General features: G+C 52.5%; 1 protein-coding gene across 3 annotated transcripts in view; it reads left to right on the top strand.

The window, feature by feature from the left end:
• Window positions 1–24,989, top strand: part of NEK4 (NIMA related kinase 4) — a 114,439-nt gene that overhangs the window by 30,653 nt on the left and 58,797 nt on the right. For all 3 annotated transcript variants that reach the window (XM_075321732.1, XM_075321733.1, XM_075321734.1), the window contains 2 exons: window positions 2,158–2,312; window positions 13,051–13,168. In XM_075321732.1, coding sequence (XP_075177847.1) covers window positions 2,158–2,312; window positions 13,051–13,168 — 273 coding nt within the window. The remainder of the gene's footprint in view (window positions 1–2,157; window positions 2,313–13,050; window positions 13,169–24,989) is intronic.

Raw genomic sequence — 24,989 nt, forward strand, 5'->3', positions numbered from 1 at the left:
AGGCTAGGAAGTCCACTTCTGCTAAGATCTACCACAGAACGTGGAAGATTTTCTTATCCTGGTGCTCTGCACAAGGAGTATCTCCCTGGCCATTCGCGTTACCTGTCTTTCTTTCCTTCCTGCAATCTGGGTTGGAAAAGGGCTTGTCGCTCGGCTCCCTTAAAGGGCAAGTCTCGGCACTATCCGTGTTTTTTCAGAAGCGTCTAGCACGACTTTCTCAGGTGCGCACGTTCCTGCAGGGGGTTTGTCATATCGTACCTCCGTACAGGCGGCCGTTAGATCCGTGGGATCTAAACAAGGTCCTTGTTGCTCTCCAGAAGCCGCCCTTCGAGCCTCTGAGGGATGTGTCACTTTCTCGACTCTCACAGAAAGTGGCCTTTCTGGTAGCGGTCACGTCTCTTCGGAGAGTGTCCGAACTAGCAGCGCTGTCATCCAAGGCTCCTTTCCTGGTGTTCCACCAGGACAAGGTAGTGCTGCGCCCCATTCAGGAGTTTCTCCCTAAGGTGGTATCCTCTTTTCATCTTAATCAGGATATCTCCTTGCCTTCCTTTTATCCGCATGCAGTTCATCGGTATGAAAAGGATTGATCTGGTGAGAGCACTCAGAATCTACATTTCCCGCACGGCGCCCCTGCGCCGCTCGGATGCACTCTTTGTCCTTGTCGCTGGTAAGCGCAAAGGGTCGCAGGCTTCCAAAGCCACCCTGGCTCGATGGATCAAAGAACCAATTCTTGAAGCCTACCGTTCTGCTGGGCTTCCGGTTCCATCAGGGCTGAAGGCCCATTCTACCAGAGCCGTGGGTGCGTCCTGGGCATTACGACACCAGGCTACGGCTCAACAGGTGTGCCAGGCAGCCACCTGGTCGAGTCTGCACACTTTCACCAAACATTATCAGGTGCATACCTATGCTTCGGCGGACGCCAGCCTAGGTAGAAGAGTCCTGCAGGCGGCAGTTGCCTCCCCGTAGGGGAGGGCTGTCTTTGCAGCTCTAACATGAGGTATTTCTTTACCCACCCAGGGACAGCTTTTGGACGTCCCAATCGTCTGGGTCTCCCAATGGAGCGCCGAAGAAGAAGGGAATTTTGTTACTTACCGTAAATTCCTTTTCTTCTAGCTCCTATTGGGAGACCCAGCACCCGCCCTGTTGTCCTTCGGGATTTTTGGTTGTTTTTCGGGTACACATGTTGTTCATGTTGAATGGTTTTCAGTTCTCCGACGTATCTTCGGAGTGAATTTGTTTAAACCAGTTATTGGCTTTCCTCCTTCTTGCTTTTGCACTAAAACTGGTGAGCCAGTGATCCCACTGGGGGTGTATAGCCAGAAGGGGAGGGGCCTTACACTTTTTAGTGTAATTGCTTTGTGTGGCCTCCGGAGGGCAGTGCTATACACCCAATCGTCTGGGTCTCCCAATAGGAGCTAGAAGAAAAGGAATTTACGGTAAGTAACAAAATTCCCTTCTTTACGTTCTACACAGCGGTCTGGGCTCTCATATACAGCATGTTAGAATGCTGTATATAAGAGCCCCCTGGTGGTGGCCGCAGCTTATAGTCACCAAATCTGATGACAGGTTCCCTTTAAGGATCTGGCATGTCTGATTTCAGACTGTTACGCCTTTTTCACTCCCAGAGATAAGCCGCCATCAAACATATGGGAAACGGCTCTCTCATAGAGCGCACAGGAGCATTCAGCCAAGATGGCTGCCGGTCGAATGATCGGCTGAACTGTCATCTAGGCCAGTTGTGTGCCCCAGTCAGTTTGCTTTCTGGAGATGTTACAGGAACACTGACCCAATGGCATAGAGTGGGGGGAGGAGGGGCACAGGGGCATTTGTTAGGATTAGGGTAAGACTGTCTGCCATAATTCACCCCACTTCATACGTCCTTTACATGTCTCGGCAGCAGGAGCTCATTGACAATGGCAATCTTGGTTCTCTATCACTAGCCGTACACCTGAGTCCTGTCTGTCCCACAAATATGATCCAATCAACTGATCTTAATTTTTTTATCCTTTCCTCTGAGTGATCAGGCATGTTGCATTTCAGCATGCCCAATCCTTACTCCGGCTATCTCGTTACACGTCAGGTTGGCTATAGATTCTGTGTTTACATATTCTGCATATAATATCGGCCATGTACATAAATGTACCTTCTTACCTCCAGCTGCCTCCGATGCCTAAAGATTACAGTAATGAATTGAGGGATCTGATTGGCACAATGTTAAGCCGACAGCCTGAAAAGAGGCCAACAGCGAATCAGATACTGCGAAAGCCTTACATCAAACAACACATTAAGTTATTCTTGGATAACTCGAAACTGTAAGTAGTAATGTTAAGTGGGATCTATACCAGTGGTATAAAGTGCCATCACTTTTAATATGCTACGAGCAGCCACAGAAAGTTGGCAACGCAAGTCCATTGCCCATCATTTTGCGCTGGCAAACGCAGAAGCCTCCATTAAAAACACCAAAATAATGAAATTGTGATCTTTCATGCAGTGGCTCCTACACTTCCCTAATCCTATTGTTCAATCAGACTTTAAGGGCTAGTCCAGATGACGATTCATTTGGGGTCAGTGCTAGAAGCTCTGGGGCAGTGCTGGTATCACTCACTGCTTCTATCTCTGCCCCTTGATGATGACTCCTTTCATAGTTGGAAGCTACAGCAGCAGCGGAGACAGAAGCAGAGAGCGGGCGCTGCACTTCCTTCTCCCACAACGTCTATCACCAAGGATCCAGGACATCTTCAGGGGTGGCCATGCAATAAACTGTAGTAAATAACTGCAGCACTGTCCCCTGGTGATGTTTTTCCCAGTAGGGGTGATGGATGCTGTAGGGAAGCGAGTGCAGCCCCAGCCTCCTGTCACTTCACGTGTGAGACTCCTCTCACTCAAGACAACAGGGAGTGCACAATTTTGGAAATATTCCTACAATTTTGTCCAGTCCATTCTTGGGGTTTTGTGTGAAATTATGTCGAATTTGACTTTTTTCTATACTTCTTTATGTGTTGTACCAGTACAGACAAGGGAAATAAACGTGTATAACTAAAGACGTATAACTGCAATAATTTTCTGGAGAAATACTTACTTTTCTACAACAGTCTCAAGGATGCCAACACTTTCAGCCATGAGTGTATACTTACAGATCGCCGTCTTCTCCAATTTCCAGCGCGGCTTCAGTCCTCTTCTCACGTGACTTCTCTTCCAACTTGCCACATCACACTGGGGTATATATGTGAGCCGGAAGTCGCTTTACAATTCAGGCCCAGGAGCATTAGATGAGGCACCATAAAAGCAACTTTTGGCTCACGTAGACCCCAGTATTATCTGGCGAGTTGGAATAGAAGTCATGTGAGTAAGCAGAGGTTTGGAGCTGCGCTGGAAACGGGGAAAGACAGCGATCGGTTACTATATTTACACAATTGCAGTACATTATGCTAACATTTACACAAGTTTAGCTAGTAATAAAATGGTGAGAGTGCTCTTTAAAATGGGTTTATGATATACATAAATATATATGTAATAGTGATTTAACTGCAGGAAGATTAGCCCCATGTGTACCTAGTAAGGCTAGGTTCACATTTCCGTTGTTTATGATCAGTCACAATCCGCCGTTCTGATAAACAACGCAATCTGGCGGATTCCGTTGTTTTCCATAGACTTATATGAGCGGCGGATTGTGACTGATGCCCTTGCGTTGCATCCGCCGCCCGACCGATCAGTCGTGGAACTACTGACCATCGGGCGGCAGGAACACAGCATGTAGCGTTTTTTGAGCAGCGGAACCCTTATGTTTTCACTGCGCATGCTCAAATCTTGTGTTTAATCATTAAAATCAATGTCTCTCGGCGGCCGAACGATCAGCTGATCGCCCGGCGTCTGGCTTCTGTGAGCAGTCAGCTGATCTCCCGGCCGCCGGCTTTTGAGCGCGATCAGCTGATCGGCCGGCTTCGGTGAGCGATTAGCTGATCTCCCGGCGGCCGGCTTTTGAGCGCGATCAGCTGATCGGCCGGCTTCTGTGAGTGATCAGCTTATTGTTCACAATAGCTGGCCGATCAGCTGATTGCTCTCAAAAGCCGGCGACCTGTAGATCAGCTGATCGCTCTCAAAAGCCAGCGGCCGGCTATTGTGAAAACGGAATCCACTTTCTCATGACAATGAATTCCAATTCTTGTCATCCGTTGTACAACGCATCAGTCACAAGCGTCAAGCAACGCATGTGACTGATGCAAAACAATGAAAATGTGAACCTAGCCTTAGCCAGCCTTTTACACAGTTACATGGCCATTCCCCTGGTGATATTCCTTGCCCTTAACATGTAATTTTCCCCATTATTGTACTAGATGATATCACACATTACATGCCCCTTATCACCACTGCTCCCCAACTTTCCCAGCTTCCTGCCTTTCTCTGGAGGGATCCTGATTCACATACTGGGAAGCAATATAGATACATGTGGAATCATGGTATCTGTACTCCTTTACATGGTGATCCTACCCACAAGAAGCTCTGGCAGCATCAAAAGAAAGGCGCTGCACAAATCTCTTGATTTGCCGTACTGGCAATGGCTGGCTGTTCACAGAGTGGAGTGCTGTATCCAAGCATATTAATGGAACGTTGAGTGGAAGGTAAAAGTGTGGTAGAAAAAGGTTCACAAGCAACCGGGATATAACCGCAGCATCTGTTTTCTCATGTGTGTGTGACTGCCCATTTTATAGCAAAGCACAGTCCCGTACATCAGTGTGTCAATTTGTCCTCCTTCAGGTACTTGGGAGATTTTGGATAATTCAATATATGTGCCAGGAGCTTTCCTAAAGCATACAAGAGACACAATGTGAACAGAACCCTCAGGTTCTGACATTTTAGCTCATGAATTTATAAAAACACAAAATAAGCAAATAAGCATATACCCTATAATAAGTAAATAACATAGGGTACTTGGTTAACACTGCTCAAAAAGCGTAGAAGCCATCCCACCGTGACAAGGTGTACCCAGTCGGGACGATCCTACTCTAGTATTAAAACCTTTCCTAACGTCAGTGACATCAATGTGAATAAGGGCAGAGAATAACGGAAGTTGGAAGACCAAAATGAACATTCACATAAGGTCTATTAAACAGATTTGCATGTAGAATAAAGACAAAACTGTGAGGTAAATCCGGAGATATGACGATAAATCATGATATTCAAGTATGTCAGGAAGCCCTCTCCTGGTGTCACCCCCCCTTTCCTTCACACAACTGGTTTAGCAACAAATCCCATGGCCATCTCCTGTGATATGGAGATGAGGTGGTGTGGGAACAATGGACACAGGATGACTCCCTGCCGTCACCCTGTAACAAGAGTTGTATTTCATTAGCAAGGCTATGGAACTAGCTAGACAGAACGACTCCAGTAAAAAATGGTTCATATCTCGCAAGCCATATTTCCGATAAATACGGCAACCATAAAAATGGTGTTTTCGCATGCGGACGATGCTGGCACACCTTTTTTATGGGAGCGGGAGCTTGGGAAATACCCCAGGCGTGATATCAGCCAATGGGGAACTAATAGACAAGTCATGAGTCCTCTCGTTCTGTAGCTAAATTCATAACTATCACAATGAGAGCATTGGCGTCCGCCTACGACGCTCCCAGGCAAAGTTATGGCCCATATTCCATGTTGTGGATTGTCCATAACTCCAGCCAGGGGTGGAGCAGTGCTCCCTCTGAGGTCACTAAGGTAGGAGGGGACCTGGATTTGCCCAGGTTGATAACCCTACTTCGGCCATTTTCCAGTGTTCTTTTCGCTGGGGGCACGTGTAGGAAACATCTGTGGGAAGGATCCTAGAAACCTGGGTACAGCGCCCCCCTGTGGCCAGACGCAACAAGGTAACTGCTGGAACTGTGTATGCCTGTTTGTAACCCATGCTTTGATTGTAACTGTACTCTGACATATGTATATTCTGTAGATTCCCTATTGTATATATTGTAGTTTCTAGTGTGCTTTAGGCTGATTAAATTATATAATTAATCTTGGGCTGTTCTGTTATCTCGATCTTGAATCCCACGTCTGTGTGTTCGGCTAATAGTTACCGTGAAGCGGTTGGTGGCAGCGAGTTGTGCCAAGGATTATTGTGGGGAGGCCAGTGAGATTCGGGAAGATATTATATATTCCGCCCGCGGAGGTCGGGGGAATATATACCCTACTCTCACCGGGGACCCTTCAATAATCGGCATAAGTAGTATAGCGGCCTCCTTGCTTATTGTCGGGCAATTCCATAATTGGCCTGACTATAAGAGGGGCGCTAGAGAGCGCGTCACGTGCTCTGTCTGTCGGTCGGGAGGTATAAAGGAGGGGTGACCCCCACTTGTTACCCCCCGATTGTGACGTACTGGTAGCCAGCGCGGGGGATTACTGAGTGACCCCCCCGGTGGTTCGTGACATATTGGTGGCATAGCGGTGGGATCGAGATAATAGTGTGTGTGAGTGTGAGACCCATACTCCCAGACACTAAAGACTGCCTGCAGCAGCTGTGGCTGCTGGGGTCTTCAGACTAGCTCAACACTAGAGTGTCAGAGTGCAGATACTGTAAGGTGTGTGGAGGCATCAGGTGTCAGTTCTGTGTCAGTGACCAAAAGTCTGCAAGAATGGCTGATGGCACCAGGAGCAGAGCTAGGCAACTGGCCAATGCTAAAGCAGGAGCCGAAGAGAGGGAGGACGGTGCTGTGGGCAGTAATGAGGAGGTTGCCCACGAGTCCTCCAGGAGCTCGACGCCAGAAAACCGTTCTGCAGAGGACAGCGCACAAGCTGGCAATTATGGACAAGATGAGGAGCAGCTCACCCAAGGGTCCTCAACGAGCCAGATGCCAGCCCTCCGCTCTGCAATGGACAGTGAATCACCAGGCTCCGCAGCGGGCCGCAGATCACCACGTGCCATTCCACCGAGCCTGGGAGGCTCGGATAGCCTTCTTCAAATGGCTATGGCCCTTCTCCAGGCTGGAGACCAGGAGGGCTACAAGGGACTCCTGGCAGAGCGCAGGGCAGAGCGGCAAGCAGCGCGTGAGGCTGAGGCTGCGGAGCGGCAGGCAGCGCGTGAAGAGCGCCAGGCAGAGCGTGACTACCAGCTGCAGCTAGCTCAGCTCCGGCCCTCATCAGCCACACGTGACCTTCAAGACACCAAACTTCCAAAGGTCCGTGTTGAGGACTTCCCAGTGCTGGAGAAGGATGGAGACTTGGACTCTTTCTTGACTGCTTTTGAACGGACTTGCTTGCAGCACCATCTGAACAAGGACCAGTGGGCCAAATACCTGACCCCCCGTTTAAGGGGTAAGGCCCTGGATATCCTTGGGGACTTGCCTGCTGAGGCAGATCAGGGCTACGACACCATCAAGCGGGCCCTGATCCAACAGTACAACCTCACTCCAGAGTCCTACCGCAAGAAGTTCCGGACCCTGCAAAAGGGACCAAAGGACTCCTGGGCTGACCACCGGCGGGCACTTGCCCGAGCTGCCGACCACTGGACCCAAGGCCTGCAGCTTTCCACCGGACCGGAGATCCTAGACTTGGTCATCACAGAGCAACTCTTGTGGAACTGCCCTGAGGATCTCCGCCAGTTCATCCGAGACCAGAAGCCAAAGGGGTCCACGGCTACAGCTGCCCTGGCCGATGACTACACCAACAACCGGGCCCCTGAGGCCAGGAGAGCGGCCACCAGCAGCACCTGGAGAGGGGGTAAGATGAATTCTGCGACTGCCCCACCTGCCCCTAGACTGCAGGGGGTGTCCCCCTCAACTCCCCTCTCCAGGCCCGTGGCGGAACCAAGACGGTGCCACCAGTGCAACCTACCTGGACACTTCAAGGCCATGTGCCCTCAGCGTCCCAAGGCCCCGGCTCCGTCCCCGTCCCAAGGGCCGCCCAAGGTGTATTGTGTGGGTGGGGGTGGTGGTAGGTCCCTGGACAGCTTCCAACCTGTCACCGTCGGCCGGTCTGTGACCATAGGACTGCGAGACAGCGCCTCGGAGGTGACTCTGGTGCGGCCTGAGATGGTGTCCCCCCAAGACTTGATCCCTGGAAAAACCCTCGCTGTCTCCGGGATTGGAGGCACTGACCCGGCGCTGCCTGTTGCTGACATTTATGTGGACTGGGGCGCAGGGCGAGGGGTGAGGGAGGTGGGGGTAACTGATCGGATCCCTGCAAACGTGCTACTTGGGACAGATTTGGGGCAGATAACCTCCCAGTTTGGGCCCCAACCAAGGGCTGAACCTTCAGCCAGTACTGACATGCCTCCGGACAATGTTAATGTGTTATCTATGAATGATGTAAGGGAGGAGGGAGTGAACTCTGATATTTCTGCTTGCATAGACACCATAGACACACACTCAGCTGCAGCTGTGACAGGGGAGGGGGTCAGAGAAAGGTGTGACAATGCCTCTACAAGTAATCAGCCTGTGAGCTGGGATCTGTTGCCCTCTGAAGGGATAAGCAGAGAGCAGGGTGCTGCAGGGGGAGGACCAGTGTGTGGGGTGGGGGCTACCACAGCAAATGTGGGGTCCCCAGAGATTTCACAGCGGGGTTCTGTTGCTGCAGGAGGGGAACAGGCAGGTGAGATTGGGGCCGGTCCAGGAGCGGAAGTGCTCCCAGGTAAGATCTCGGTGCATGGTTCCCCCACAACCGGGGTGTCAGGAAGCCAGGTAGGTCTGCCTGAACCGGCGACTTGGTCAGGAACGGAGGAGGAGCAGGCACGACCCACGGTCGCAGCGGCTGTGGCCGCTGTCACCCGCAGTGGGAGTGCTGGAAGCCAAGGGGCCTCCCGGAGGTCCGATAGCTCTTCCCCTTCTGACCAAGTGGCAGCCGAGTCAGGTGGAGGCCAGGACACAGGTCCCGGGGTACTGACTGAAGATGTGACAGTCTCGTCGATTCTGGCCACATCTAGTCAGGGGTTTCAGGCAGCGTTAGAAGCTGACGACAGCCTGAAAGCTCTTAAGGAGCAGGCGGCACAGCCTCCCTCGGACTCGGACCCGGAGCGAGTGGTCTGGGACCAAGGACGGCTGTACCGGGCCACGGTCCAGCAGGGTTCACCGGAGGCGTGGCCCAGGGACCGACAGTTGGTGGTACCCTATCCATTCCGGACGGAGTTGTTGCGGATCGCACATGAGATTCCGATGGCCGGACACCTAGGGATCGCTAAGACCAAGGCCAGGTTAAACCAGCATTTCTACTGGCCAAAAATGGGGGCCGATGTGGCTGCCTACTGCCGTTCGTGTGAAACCTGTCAGAGAGTGGGGAAGGCGGGGCCACGCCCCAAAGCCCCACTGGTATCTCTGCCAATCATCGATGAGCCTTTCAGGAGGGTGGCTGTGGATCTGGTCGGCCCGCTGGCCATCCCCAGCAGCTCCGGGAAACGCTTCATACTGACGGTAGTGGACTATGCCACCCGGTACCCAGAAGCAGTGGCCTTGTCGTCCATTCGGGCTGACAAGGTGGCCACCGCATTGCTGGAGATTTTCTCCCGAGTGGGTTTTCCCCAGGAAATGCTCACTGACCGGGGGACCCAATTCATGTCCCAGCTGATGGAGGCCCTCTGTAGGCAAGTCCAGGTGCGACATCTGGTGGCCAGCCCGTACCATCCACAGACTAATGGCCTGTGCGAGCGGTTCAATGGCACCTTAAAGCAGATGCTTAAGATGTTGGTCGACTCCCATGGGCGTGACTGGGAGCGGTATCTCCCACACCTGTTATTTGCTTACCGGGAGGTTCCACAGGCCTCAACAGGATTCTCACCGTTTGAGCTCCTGTACGGGCGACGTGTGCGGGGCCCCCTGGCTCTGGTGGAAGAGGCTTGGGAAGGGGATTTGGCCACCCCTGGAGTGTCGGTTATCGAGTATGTCATGCGCTTCCGGGACAAAATGCAGGCCTTGACGCAACTGGTACACGACAATATGGCTCAAGCCCAGGCCGATCAGAAGCGTTGGTACGACCAGAACGCTTGTGAGAGGACCTACCAAGTGGGTCAAAAGGTGTGGGTACTGGTCCCCGTACCACAGGACAAGCTTCAGGCAGCCTGGGAAGGCCCATACCTCGTGTACCAGCAGCTCAACCCTGTAACGTACCTGGTCACCCTGGACCCTGCCCGTGGAAGGCGGAAGCCCTTCCATGTGAACATGATGAAGGCACATCATGAGCGGGAGGCATGTGCGCTCCCCGTGTGCAACCTGCCCGAGGAGGGAGAAGCGGAAACCCTCTTGGATATGCTAGCCCAGGTTAGGGCAGGCGGATCCATTGAGGATGTGGAGGTTGGCCACCAGCTCTTGGAGGACCAACGGTCCCAGCTGTGGGCCACCCTACACCCCTTCCGGGGGTTGTTTACCAACCAGCCCGGAAGGACTGACTTGGCTGTCCATCACGTGGACACTGGGGATCATCCCCCGATCCGGCGTTCAGCATATCGGGTCTCCCTGGAGGTGCAGCAACACATGCGCCAGGAGATTGACGAGATGCTGAAGCTGGGGGTGATCCAGGCATCCAACAGCGCTTGGGCCTCGCCTGTAGTCCTCGTCCCTAAGAAGGACCGAACCACTCGGTTCTGCGTGGACTACAGGGGGCTCAATGCTGTCACGGTCGCCGATGCGTACCCAATGCCACGCATCGATGACCTGCTCGATCAGTTGGCCGGGGCTCAGTACCTGACCATCATGGATCTGAGCCGGGGATATTGGCAGATCCCCCTGACTCGCAAGGCCAGGGAACGCTCTGCCTTTATTACCCCATTTGGACTATACGAGTCCACGGTGATGCCATTCGGGATGAGGAATGCCCCTGCCACTTTCCAGCGGATGGTCAACACCCTGCTCAAGGGACTTGAAGGGTACGCGGCCGCGTACCTAGATGACATTGCCGTCTTCAGTCCCACCTGGGAGGACCACCTAGAGCATCTAGCACAGGTGCTCAGGCGGATCCACCGGGCAGGTTTGACCATCAAGCCGGGAAAGTGTCAGCTGGCCATGAGCGAGGTCCAGTACCTCGGTCACCGGGTAGGCGGGAGAACACTGAAGCCCGAGCCTGAGAAAGTGGAGGCCATCGCATCCTGGCCCACCCCCAGGACCAAGAAGCAGGTGATGTCCTTCTTGGGGACCGCTGGGTACTATAGGAGGTTTGTTCCATGCTATAGTAGCCTGGCAAAGCCCTTGACGGACCTCACCAAGAAGAAGCTGCCCTCTGCAGTCGATTGGACAATGGACTGCGAGACAGCCTTCCGGGCCCTAAAGGACGCCCTGTCCAGCCCGCCCGTGCTACAGGCAGCCGACTTCACGCGGCCGTTTGTAGTACAGACCGACGCCAGTGACTTCGGCCTCGGTGCGGTGCTCAGCCAGGTGGACTCTGCGAGCCAAGAGCACCCAGTCTTGTACCTGAGCCGGAAGCTGTTACCGAGGGAAGTGGCCTATTCCACAATGGAGAAGGAGTGCCTGGCCATAGTGTGGGCCCTGCAGCGTCTGCAACCCTATCTATACGGGCGCCACTTCATCGTGGAGACGGACCACAATCCCCTCAGCTGGTTGCACACCGTCTCTGGGACGAATGGGCGATTGTTGCGATGGAGCCTTGCGCTCCAGCAATACAACTTCACCATTCGCCACAAAAGGGGCCGTGACCACGGTAACGCAGACGGGCTGTCCCGACAAGGAGAGGTCGCGGACGGGCGCACGGGGGAACACCGGAGTGTGCTGCCCCCTAGCGCCCTCAAAAGGGGGGAGGTGTGAGGTAAATCCGGAGATATGACGATAAATCATGATATTCAAGTATGTCAGGAAGCCCTCTCCTGGTGTCACCCCCCCTTTCCTTCACACAACTGGTTTAGCAACAAATCCCATGGCCATCTCCTGTGATATGGAGATGAGGTGGTGTGGGAACAATGGACACAGGATGACTCCCTGCCGTCACCCTGTAACAAGAGTTGTATTTCATTAGCAAGGCTATGGAACTAGCTAGACAGAACGACTCCAGTAAAAAATGGTTCATATCTCGCAAGCCATATTTCCGATAAATACGGCAACCATAAAAATGGTGTTTTCGCATGCGGACGATGCTGGCACACCTTTTTTATGGGAGCGGGAGCTTGGGAAATACCCCAGGCGTGATATCAGCCAATGGGGAACTAATAGACAAGTCATGAGTCCTCTCGTTCTGTAGCTAAATTCATAACTATCACAATGAGAGCATTGGCGTCCGCCTACGACGCTCCCAGGCAAAGTTATGGCCCATATTCCATGTTGTGGATTGTCCATAACTCCAGCCAGGGGTGGAGCAGTGCTCCCTCTGAGGTCACTAAGGTAGGAGGGGACCTGGATTTGCCCAGGTTGATAACCCTACTTCGGCCATTTTCCAGTGTTCTTTTCGCTGGGGGCACGTGTAGGAAACATCTGTGGGAAGGATCCTAGAAACCTGGGTACAGCGCCCCCCTGTGGCCAGACGCAACAAGGTAACTGCTGGAACTGTGTATGCCTGTTTGTAACCCATGCTTTGATTGTAACTGTACTCTGACATATGTATATTCTGTAGATTCCCTATTGTATATATTGTAGTTTCTAGTGTGCTTTAGGCTGATTAAATTATATAATTAATCTTGGGCTGTTCTGTTATCTCGATCTTGAATCCCACGTCTGTGTGTTCGGCTAATAGTTACCGTGAAGCGGTTGGTGGCAGCGAGTTGTGCCAAGGATTATTGTGGGGAGGCCAGTGAGATTCGGGAAGATATTATATATTCCGCCCGCGGAGGTCGGGGGAATATATACCCTACTCTCACCGGGGACCCTTCAATAATCGGCATAAGTAGTATAGCGGCCTCCTTGCTTATTGTCGGGCAATTCCATAATTGGCCTGACTATAAGAGGGGCGCTAGAGAGCGCGTCACGTGCTCTGTCTGTCGGTCGGGAGGTATAAAGGAGGGGTGACCCCCACTTGTTACCCCCCGATTGTGACGTACTGGTAGCCAGCGCGGGGGATTACTGAGTGACCCCCCCGGTGGTTCGTGACAAAAACTATGGCTTTTCTTATTTATTTTTTTTTGTTGTTCTTTTTAAGAAAACAAGTCAAACGCCGAAAGAAAACAGGAGACTCCAGTCATAGCGGGGTCCCAAAAAATGGGGAGCAGGAAGGACGAGCGGTGACTGCCCCTGGTGAAAGGAAACGGCATAAAGTGGTAAAATCCTGATTAATTTATTTTGTAATGTGCTTGTATCTCATCTGTTAGTTTCAAAAATTATTGTTCTTTTATTATTATTTCTAACACTGTAGTTTTATAAAGAGAGATCTCATCTTCATCATTCAGTTATTGATCTGTTTAATTGTATGTTGTTTAATTGCCTAATACATTGAACGGGAGACCTCTGGGACTCCCACTGGTCGTGACAATGGGGGTCCCAGAGTGCCCTGTGTGAATGGAGCTGTAGTGAACAGATATAACCATTCTGTCTATAGAAGTGACCGTTGAGGATGCTCGTACCACCCCATTCACACAAGAACTTTGGGTCCCCAGTTCTTGGCAACAGCGGGGGTCTAAGCAAGCTGCTAGTGATTTAATACATTCATCGTGTATCCTATGAATTTGTGATCTATTCTTTTTATTGCGCATAAATAAACTTTGTTACATAGGACGTGGCTCCCAGTAAACTATATTTCTCTTTTGTTTCATTGGGGGTCACAAGACCGTGGGAGCCGTGTTCCCCAATGAAGACTCAGAGATTTTACGGTGAGTACACAAAAATCCTTCTTTCTTTGTCGCTCCATTGGGAGACCCAGACAATTGGGTGTATAGCTTCTGCCTCCGGAGGCCACACAAAGTATTACACTTTAAAAAGTGTAACCCCTCCCCTCTGCCTATACACCCTCCCGTGCATCACGGGCTCCTCAGTTTTATGCTTTGTGTGGAAGGAGGCACACATCCACTCATGCATTCTCATATTAGTTATATCGGTTGGAAGAAAAGTGGGCCCCCACGGGGCCCCCGGCATGTTCCCTTCTCACCCCACTACGTCGGCGGTGCTGTTAAGGTTGAGGTACCCATTGCGGGTACAAAGGCCGGAGCCTCATGCCGTTTTCCTTCACCATCCCTTAGCGGCTCTGGGAGAAGTGGGATCCTGACCGGTCATCCAGTTACTGGGACTGTGCTCCCTCCGCAGCCCCTGTGGGAATTTGCCGGACAGGAGTCTATTTATCCTCAGGGACCGGGCCCTGCATCTCTAAGGTACTCTGTGTCCCCATGGGGGCTGTGCATGGAGCGCCTTCATCCCGGACGCTGCAGCAGCTGCTGATTTGTGAAGACCGGCGGACTTCCGCGCCGACCGCGCCTGCTTGTCGGCCGCGGTCTTAAATTTAGTCCCCGGCTTCATTGCGGCCTAGTAGCAAAACTCCCGCCCCCGGGCCTGTCTGTCAGGGGTAAGGGCGGGACTGCCGACCTGACGTCGGATGTGAGGGCCGGAGCATCCTGTATGTTTCCTCCCCCCTCACTGATCACTGTGGGGACCCCAGATTCCCGCACTTTTCTAGCGCCGCCCACGGCTCCACTCCTCCCTAGAGAGCTCCGGCAGCCATTTTTTTTTGACATTCTGCCGGTGGAGGATTTCCAGGAAAGAGCTCTGCAACTCTGGGAGACCTAAGGCAGGGAATCTGGAAGACACACGCTCCGCTTTTTAGCGGTCGGTAAGCCACACCGGTCACCCGGTGCTGGTCCCGTTAGGGTGCCGGAATAGATACCATATATATATATATATATATATATATATATATATATATATATATATATATATATATATATATATATATATATATATATATATATATATATATATATATATATATATATATATATATATATATATATATATAAATATATAATTTCTGTTCGGTCGGGCTATATACCTTTTCCCATATACCCTCAGTGATCACTCTCCTAGGAGACAACAGCATGTCGTCCACAAGGAGCAAGGGTGCCAAGGCACAGGGTTATTTTGCGACCTGTACCTCTTGTGCGGCTATGTTACCTGCGGGTTCCACCTACCCTCACTGTGAGCAATGCTCGACCCCTGTTTTGCTTGCTCAGCCGGAGCCTCGGTCACTTCATGTGCCGATCGCACCCGAACATCAACGCTTTTTGCGTTTCGCCATCGGGGACGAACACCTTCAGTTCGTGGCATTGCCTTTCGGCCTGGCGACAGCCCCACGGGTGTTCACCAAGGTCATGGCATCTGTTGTGGCGGTCCTACACTCTCAGGGCCACTCGGTGATTCCCTACTTAGATGATCTTCTGGTCAGGGCACCCTCTCAGATGGCGTGTCAAAACAGCCTTACCGTCGCTCTGGCGACTCTCCAGCAGTTCGGGTGGATCATCAACTTCCCAAAATCCAAGTTGACACCGACCCAATCACTGACTTACCTCGGGATGGAGTTTCATACTCAGTCAGCGGTAGTCATGCTACCGCTGGACAAACAGCTTTCTCTGCAGGCAGGGGTGCAATCTCTTCTTCGGGGTCAGTCACACCCCTTGAGGCGTCTCATGCACTTCCTGGGGAAGATGGAGGCAGTGCCCTTCGCGCAATTCCATCTGCGGCTACTCCAGTGGGACATTCTCCGCAAATGGGACAGGAGGTCGACTTCCCTCGACAGGAACGTCTCTCTTTCCCTTGCAACCAAGACGTCACTTCAGTGGTGGCTCCTTCCCAACTCTCTGTCGCAGGGAAAATCCTTCCTACCCCCAACCTGGGCTGTGGTCACCACGGACGCGAGCCTGTCAGGGTGGGGGGCGGTTTTTCTCCACCACAGGGCTCAGGGAACCTGGACTCCGACATCCCTTCAGATCAATATTCTGGAGATAAGGGCAGTGTATCTAGCCCTATTGGCTTTTCATCGGTGGCTGGAGGGCAGGCAGATCCGTATCCAGTCGGACAACGCCACTGCCGTCGCATACATCAACCACCAAGGAGGCACTCGCAGTCGTCAAGCCTTCCAGGAAGTCCGACGGATTCTGCAGTGGGTGGAAGCCACAGCCTCCACCATCTCCGCAGTTCACATCCCGGGCGTAGAAAACTGGGAAGCAGATTTTCTCAGTCGTCAGGGCATGGACGCGGGGGAATGGTCTCTTCACCCAGACGTGTTTCGAGAGATCTGTCGCCGCTGGGGAACGCCGGACGTCGATCTCATGGCGTCACGGCACAACAACAAAGTCCCGGCATTCATGGCCCGGTCTCAAGATCACAGAGCTCTGGCGGCGGACGCATTAGTTCAGGAATGGTCGCAGTTTCGACTGCCTTATGTATTTCCTCCTCTGGCGATGCTGCCCAGAGTGCTGCGCAAAATCAGGTCCGACTGTCGTCGCGCCATTCTCGTCGCCCCAGATTGGCCGAGGCGGTCGTGGTACCCGGATCTGTGGCATCTCACGGTGGGTCAACCGTGGGCGCTCCCAGACCGCCCAGACTTGCTGTCACAAGGGCCGTTTTTCCATCTGAATTCTGTGGCCCTCAACCTGACTGTGTGGCCATTGAGTCCTGGCTCCTAGCGTCCTCAGGGTTATCTCAAGATGTCATTGCCACCATGAGACAGGCCAGGAAACCAACGTCCGCCAAGATCTATCACAGGTCTTGGAGGATCTTCTTATCCTGGTGCTCTGATAATGGTTTTACTCCCTGGCCCTTTGCCTTACCCACTTTTCTTTCATTCCTTCAATCCGGAATGGACAAGGGTTTGTCTCTCGGCTCTCTCAAGGGACAAGTATCGGCGCTATCCGTATTTTTTCAAAAGCGTCTAGCCAGGCTTCCGCAGGTCCGCACGTTCCTGCAGGGAGTTTGCCACATAGTCCCACCTTATAAGCGTCCGCTGGAACCCTGGGACCTTAACAGGGTGCTAACGGCTCTTCAGAAACCACCTTTCGAGCCGCTGCGGGATGTCTCTTTATCACGTCTTTCGCAGAAGGTGGCATTTCTAGTGGCAGTTACATCGCTCCGTAGAGTGTCGGAGCTGGCAGCGCTGTCATGCAAAGCCCCCTTCCTGGTTTTTCACCAGGATAAGGTGGTTCTGCGTCCTGTTCCGGAATTTCTCCCTAAGGTGGTATCTCCTTTTCATCTCAATCAGGATATCTCCTTACCTTCATTTCTTTGTCGCTCCATTGGGAGACCCAGACAATTGGGTGTATAGCTTCTGCCTCCGGAGGCCACACAAAGTATTACACTTTAAAAAGTGTAACCCCTCCCCTCTGCTATACACCCTCCCGTGCATCACGGGCCCATCAGTTTTTATGCTTTGTGTTGAAGGAGGCACACATGCACGCAAGCTCCACAAGTTAGTCGGCAGCAGCTGCTGACTATATCAGATGGAAGAAAAGAGGGCCCATTACAGGGCTCCCGGCATGCTCCCTTCTCACCCCACTCTGAGTCGGCGGTGCTGTTAAGGTTGAGGTACCCATTGCGGGTACACAGGCAGGAGCCACATGCCGTTTTCCTTCCCCACCCCTTACAGGGCTCTGGGTGAAGTGGGATCCTTAAACGGTCACCAGGCACTGGGACCGCGCTCCCTCCGCAGCCCCTGGGGGAATCTGCTGGACAGGAGCCCGGGTATCGTCAGGGACATGGCCCTGCTACTCTGAGGTACTCTGTGTCCCCTTGGGGACGGCGCATAGAGCGCCTGTTTGGTACATGCTGCAGCAGCTGCTGGGTGTGTTGGTGCGCCGGGACTACCGCGCTGGCCGCGCTTGTTTGCCGGCCGCGCTTATAACTCGAGTCCCCGGCTTTTGCGGCCTAGTGCCGCATATTCCCGCCCCCGAGCCTGCCAGTCAGGGGTAAGGGCGGGACGCTGCACGGAACGTCAGCGCTGAGGGCTGGAGCATACTTTGTATCCTCCTCCCCCCTCACTGTGCACAGTGGGGCACCAGATTCCCGCACTTTTTAGTGCACGCCCACGGCTCCCTCTACGAGCTCCAACAGCTCTGGGAGCCCAGGCAGGGAATCTGGTGGTCACACAAACGCTGAGGGCGGTCGGTAAGCCGCACCTGTTACTAGGTGCTTGCTCCCCTGGGTGCAGAAGTGTATATTTATATCCTTATTTTGTATACATTTACTCTGTACGGCCGCACTGTTGCCTTGGCTATATACCCTCTCTGATTGCTCTAAAAGGAGACAACAGCATGTCGTCCGAAAAAAGCAAGGGTGCCAGGGCACAGGTTTACTTTGCAACCTGTACCTCATGTGCGGCTATGCTACCTGCAGGTTCCACCTATCCTCATTGTGTGCAATGCTCGGCCCCTGTGACACTCACTCAGCCGGAGCCTTTGCCACTGGTGGGACCCTCGGCCCAGGTGGAACAATCGGCTGCCCCTGTCCAGGTGACAGGGACAGAGTTTGCAGTATTTGCTGACAAACTTTCTGAGTCTATGGATAGATGGTCTGCTAAGATTCTAGAGGCTTTGCAGTCCAGACTAGTAACACAGACCCCGGGCACTGTTGAATCATTGTCCCCAGGCCCCCCTAGGTTGGAGCAGCAAAGTGCTCCTGGGGCGACTCATAGCTCCCACGGTGAGGACTATGACACGGACCGCACGCCGGGAGCTTCCCTCGACTTCATCACAGTGTTCAGGGTCTCAGCATGAGGAATCTCTGGAAGATGAAGCGGAGGTGGCAGATCAGGGCTCTGATTCTGACGCCGCTCTCAACCTTGATACACCTGAAGGGGACGCCATAGTAAATGACCTTATAGCGTCCATCAATCAGGTGTTAGATCTTTCTCCTCCAACTCCTCAGATTGAGGAGTCAGCTTCTCAGCAGGAGAAATTCCATTTTAGGTTTCCTAAACGAGCACGGAGTGCATTTCTTGATCACTCCGACTTCAGAGATACAGTCCAGAAACACCGAGCTTTTCCAGATAAGCGCTTTACTAAGCGCCTTAATGACACACGTTATCCCTTCCCCCCTGACGTAGTCAAGGGTTGGGCTCAGTGTCCCAAGGTGGATCCTCCAGTCTCCAGACTGGCGGCTAGATCCATAGTTCCAGTGGCAGATGGTGCATCACTCAAGGATGCCACTGACAGGCAGATAGAGCTCCTGATGAAATCCATCTATGAGGCTATAGGCGCGTCTTTTGCTCCGGCATTTGCAGCCGTATGGGCACTCCAAGCTATCTCAGCTTGTCAGTCTGAGATTAATGCAGTTACACGTGCCTCTACTCCGCAGGTTGTGTCCTTAACCTCTCAGGCGTCGGCCTTTGCGTCCTACGCCATGAATGCTGTCCTGGACTCTGCGAGCCGTACAGCGGTAGCATCCGCCAATTCGGTGGCAGTCCGCAGGGCTATGTGGCTACGTGAATGGAAGGCAGACTCTGCTTCCAAAAAGTTCTTAACCGGTTTGCCATTTTCTGGCGACCGCCTGTTTGGCGAGCAATTGGATGAAATCATTAAACAATCCAAGGGAAAGGAATCGTCCTTGCCCCAGTCCAAACCCAACAGACCTCCACAACGGAAGGTACAATCGAGATTTCGGTCCTTTCGGACCTCAGCCAAGTCTCAATTCTCCTCGTCCAACAGGCCACAGAAGGGTCAGAGGAACTCTGATTCATGGCGGTCTAAGTCACGTCCTAAAAAGACCGCCGGAGGAACCGCTCCCAAAGCGGCCTCCTCATGACTTTCGGCCTCCCCAAACCGCATCCTCGGTCGGTGGCAGGCTCTCCCGCTTTTGCGACGCCTGGTTGCCACATGTCCAAGACCGATGGGTGAGAGACATTCTGTCTCACGGTTACAGGATAGAATTCCGCTCTCGTCCTCCGACTCGTTTCTTCAGAACATCTCCGCCCCCCGAGCGAGCCGATGCTCTTCTTCAGGCGGTGAGCACTCTGAAAACAGAAGGAGTGGTGATCCCGGTTCCCCTTCAGCAATGGGGTCAAGGTTTCTACTCCAACTTGTTTGTGGTGCCAAAAAAGGACGGATCTTTCCGTCCCGTCCTGGACCTCAAACTGCTCAACAAACATGTGAACGCCAGGCGGTTCCGGATGGAATCCCTCCGCTCCGTCATCGCCTCGATGTCCCAAGGAGACTTCCTAGCATCAATCGACATCAGAGATGCTTATCTCCACGTGCCGATTGCACCAGAGCATCAGCGCTTCCTGCGTTTCGCCATCGGGGACGAACACTTTCAGTTCGTGGCGCTGCCCTTTGGCCTGGCGACAGCCCCTCGGGTCTTCACCAAGGTCATGGCAACAGTGGTAGCGGTCCTGCACTCGCAGGGACACTCGGTGATCCCTTACTTAGACGATCTCCTTGTCAAGGCCCCCTCTCAGGTGGCATGCCAACACAGCCTGAACATTGCTCTGGAGACTCTCCAGAGATTCGGGTGGATCATCAATTTCCCAAAGTCAAAATTGACTCCGACCCAATCGCTGACATATCTCGGGATGGAGTTTCACACTCTCTCAGCGATAGTGAAACTTCCGCTGGACAAACAACGTTCACTACGGACAGGGGTGCAATCTCTCCTTCGAGCCCAGTCGCACCCCTTGAGACGCCTCATGCACTTCCTAGGGAAGATGCTGGCGGCAATGGAGGCAGTTCCATTTGCGCAGTTTCATCTGCGTCCACTTCAATGGGACATTCTCCGAAAATGGGACAGGAAGTCGACGTCCCTCGACAGGAACGTCTCCCTGTCTCGGACAGCCAAGGCCTCTCTTCAGTGGTGGCTTCTTCCCACGTCTTTGTCGAAGGGGAAATCATTTCTGCCCCCATCTTGGGCGGTGGTCACGACGGATGCGAGTCTGTCAGGGTGGGGAGCGGTCTTCCTCCACCACAGGGCTCAGGGTACCTGGACTCAGCCAGAGTCCTCCCTGCAGATCAATGTTCAGGAGATAAGGGCAGTGTATCTAGCCCTAAAGGCGTTCCAGCCGTGGCTGGAAGGCAGGCAGATCCGAATTCAGTCGGACAACGCCACGGCAGTGGCATACATCAACCACCAAGGCGGCACACGCAGTCGGCAAGCCTTCCAGGAAGTTCGGCGGATTCTGCTGTGGGTGGAAGCCACATCCTCCACCATCTCCGCAGTTCACATCCCGGGCGTAGAAAACTGGGAAGCAGACTTTCTCAGTCGCCAGGGCATGGATGCAGGGGAATGGTCTCTTCATCCAGAAGTGTTTCAAGAGATCTGTTGCCGCTGGGGGAAGCCGGACGTCGACCTGATGGCGTCCCGGCACAACAACAAGGTCCCGGCATTCATGGCACGATCTCAAGATCACAAATCTCTGGCAGCAGACGCGCTAGTTCAGGATTGGTCGCAGTTTCGACTGCCTTATGTATTTCCTCCTCTGGCACTACTGCCCAGAGTATTACGCAAGATCAGGTCCGACTGCCGCCGCGCCATCCTCATCGCCCCAGACTGGCCGAGGAGGTCGTGGTTCCCAGATCTGTGGCATCTCACGGTGGGTCAACCGTGGGCACTACCAGACCGTCCAGACTTACTGTCTCAAGGGCCATTTTTCCATCTGAATTCTGCGGCCCTCAACCTGACTGTGTGGCCATTGAGTCCTGGATCCTAGCGTCTTCAGGGTTATCTCAAGAGGTCATTGCCACTATGAGACAGGCCAGGAAACCAACGTCCGCCAAGATCTACCACAGGACGTGGAGGATCTTCTTATCCTGGTGCTCTGATCAGGGTTTTTCTCCCTGGCCATTTGCCTTGCCCACTTTTCTGTCCTTCCTTCAATCCGGACTGGAAAAGGGTTTGTCTCTCGGCTCCCTTAAGGGACAAGTATCGGCGCTATCTGTGTTTTTTCAAAAGCGTCTAGCCAGGCTTCCGCAGGTCCGCACGTTCCTGCAGGGAGTTTGTCACATAGTCCCTCCTTACAAGCGTCCGCTAGAACCGTGGGATCTGAACAGGGTGCTAACGGCTCTTCAGAAACCACCTTTCGAGCCAATGAGAGAGATTTCTCTTTCACGCCTTTCACAAAAGGTGGTCTTCCTAGTGGCAGTCACATCACTTCGGAGAGTGTCGGAGCTGGCTGCACTGTCATGCAAAGCCCCCTTCCTGGTGTTCCACCAGGACAAGGTGGTTCTGCGTCCGGTTCCGGAATTTCTCCCTAAGGTGGTATCCCCTTTTCATCTTAATCAGGATATCTCCTTACCTTCTTTTTGCCCTCATCCAGTTCACCAATGTGAAAAGGATTTACACTTGTTAGATCTCGTGAGAGCACTCAGGCTCTACATTTCACGCACGGCGCCCCTGCGCCGTTCTGATGCGCTCTTTGTCCTTGTCGCGGGCCAGCGTAAGGGGTCGCAGGCTTCCAAGTCAACCTTGGCTAGATGGATCAAGGAACCGATTCTTGAAGCCTACCGTTCCTCTGGGCTTCCGATTCCTTCAGGGCTGAAAGCCCATTCTACCAGAGCCGTAGGTGCTTCCTGGGCATTGCGGCACCAGGCTACGGCTCAGCAGGTGTGTCAGGCGGCTACCTGGTCGAGTCTGCACACTTTTACAAAACACTATCAGGTGCATGCATATGCTTCGGCAGATGCCACCCTAGGTAGGCGAGTCCTTCAGGCGGCAGTTGCACACCTGTAAGAAGGGGCCGTTTTTTCGGCTCTTTTTATCGAGGTATTCTTTTACCCACCCAGGGATTGCTTTTGGACATCCCAATTGTCTGGGTCTCCCAATGGAGCGACAAAGAAGAAGGGAATTTTGTTTACTTACCGTAAATTCCTTTTCTTCTAGCTCCTATTGGGAGACCCAGCACCCGCCCCTGTTCCCTTCGGGCTGTTGTTTTTTTTGTGTACACATGTTGTTCATGTTCATTGTTCTTTGGTTCATGGTTCAGTTCTCCGAACATCCTTCGGATTGAATTTACCTTAGACCAATTTATAAGTTTCCTCCTTCCTGCTTTGGCACCAAAACTGATGGGCCCGTGATGCACGGGAGGGTGTATAGCAGAGGGGAGGGGTTACACTTTTTAAAGTGTAATACTTTGTGTGGCCTCCGGAGGCAGAAGCTATACACCCAATTGTCTGGGTCTCCCAATAGGAGCTAGAAGAAAAGGAATTTACGGTAAGTAAACAAAATTCCCTTCTTTGCCCTAATCCAATTCACCAATGTGAAAAGGATTTGCACTCATTAGATCTGGTGAGAGCACTCCGGCTCTACGTGTCTCGCACGGCGCCCCTGCGCCGTTCAGATGCGCTCTTTGTCCTTGTCGCTGGCCAGCGTAAGGGTTCGCAGGCTTCCAAGTCAACCTTGGCTCGGTGGATCAAGGAACCGATTCTTGAAGCCTACCGTTCTTCTGGGCTTCCGCTTCCTTTGGGGCTGAAAGCCCATTCTACCAGAGCCGTGGGTGCGTCCTGGGCATTGCGGCACCGGGCTACGGCTCAACAGGTGTGTCAGGCAGCTACCTGGTCTAGTCTGCACACTTTCACGAAACACTATCAGGTGCATACCTATGCTTCGGCAGACGCCAGTCTAGGTAGGCGAGTCCTTCAGGCGGTGGTTGCCCACCTGTAAGAGGGGGCCGTTTTCGGCTCTTTTTTGTCGAGGTATTCTTTTACCCACCCAGGGACTGCTTTTGGACGTCCCAATTGTCTGGGTCTCCCAATGGAGCGACAAAGAAGGGAATTTTGTTTACTTACCGTAAATTCCTTTTCTTCTAGCTCCTATTGGGAGACCCAGCACCTGCCCCTGTTCCCTTCGGGCTGTTTGTTCTTTTGTGTACACATGTTGTTCATGTTGAATTGTTCTTTTGGTTCATGGTTTTCAGTTCTCCGAACATCCTTCGGATTGAATTTACCTTAGACCAATTTATAAGTTTCCTCCTTCCTGCTTTTGCACCAAAACTGAGGAGCCCGTGATGCACGGGAGGGTGTATAGGCAGAGGGGAGGGGTTACACTTTTTAAAGTGTAATACTTTGTGTGGCCTCCGGAGGCAGAAGCTATACACCCAATTGTCTGGGTCTCCCAATAGGAGCTAGAAGAAAAGGAATTTACGGTAAGTAAACAAAATTCCCTTCTTCTCTTTCGTCTCATTGGGGGACACAGCTCCCATGGTCCTGTGTCCCCCAATGAAGACTCAGAGAAAGAGATTTTACGGTGAGTACACAAAAATCCTTCTATTCCTTGGCCATTATTGAGTCCCACATTTATTATGACTTAATATCGACCTTTGATCTCCATATAGGTCACTTCGGTATGTATAGAGTGCGTTCAGGAGCTGAACCTCTCCATAAATGGCAGTGGTGATATACAGCCAGCATCTGTTCGGATTGCTGCTGTTAATCATTTAGATGCTGCTGTTAATCACTGACAGCAGTATTTACATGGCCTGCTTGCCAGTCCACTGACAAAGAATGAGCTGAACCACTCCATAAATGGCAGTGGTGATACACAGCCAACATCTGTTCGGATTGCTGCTGTTAATCATTTAGATGCTGCTGTTAATCACTGACCGCAGCATTTAAATGGCCTGCTTGCCAATGCACTCCCAAACCACGGACTGAACCACTCCATAAGGCTATGTGCCCACGGGAGCTCACACCTGCGGATATATCCGCAGGTACAGCCGCAGGTTTCCCGCAGCTGTTCTCCGGAATCCGCAGCTATTTTTAGCTGTGGTATTACAGCGAAATAGCTGCGGTAAACCTGCGGACATTCCTGCGCATTACCTGCGGAAATCCCGGCTTCTATCTCCATAGTGGAGGGCCGTGGTTTCCGCTGGTAATTCCGCAGAAAGAATTGTCATGCAATTAAGTGCGGCTGCGGGACATCCGCAGCATGTTTCGCAGCTGCACGTATCCGCAGCATGGACACAGCACTACCCATGTCCCATAGGACAATATGGGGAGTGTCTGTACATGCTGAAACCTGTGGATTTATCTGGAAAATCCGCGGATTTTCCGCAGATAAATCAGCAGGTTTAATCTCCCGTGGGCACATAGCCTAAATGGCAGTGGTGATATACAGCCAACATCATTTCTGGTTGCTGCTGTTAATCATTTAGATGCTGTTGTTAATCACTGACCGCAG

The sequence above is a fragment of the Anomaloglossus baeobatrachus genome, chromosome 8 (assembly GCF_048569485.1).
Source record: "Anomaloglossus baeobatrachus isolate aAnoBae1 chromosome 8, aAnoBae1.hap1, whole genome shotgun sequence".
NCBI lineage: Eukaryota > Metazoa > Chordata > Amphibia > Anura > Aromobatidae > Anomaloglossus > Anomaloglossus baeobatrachus.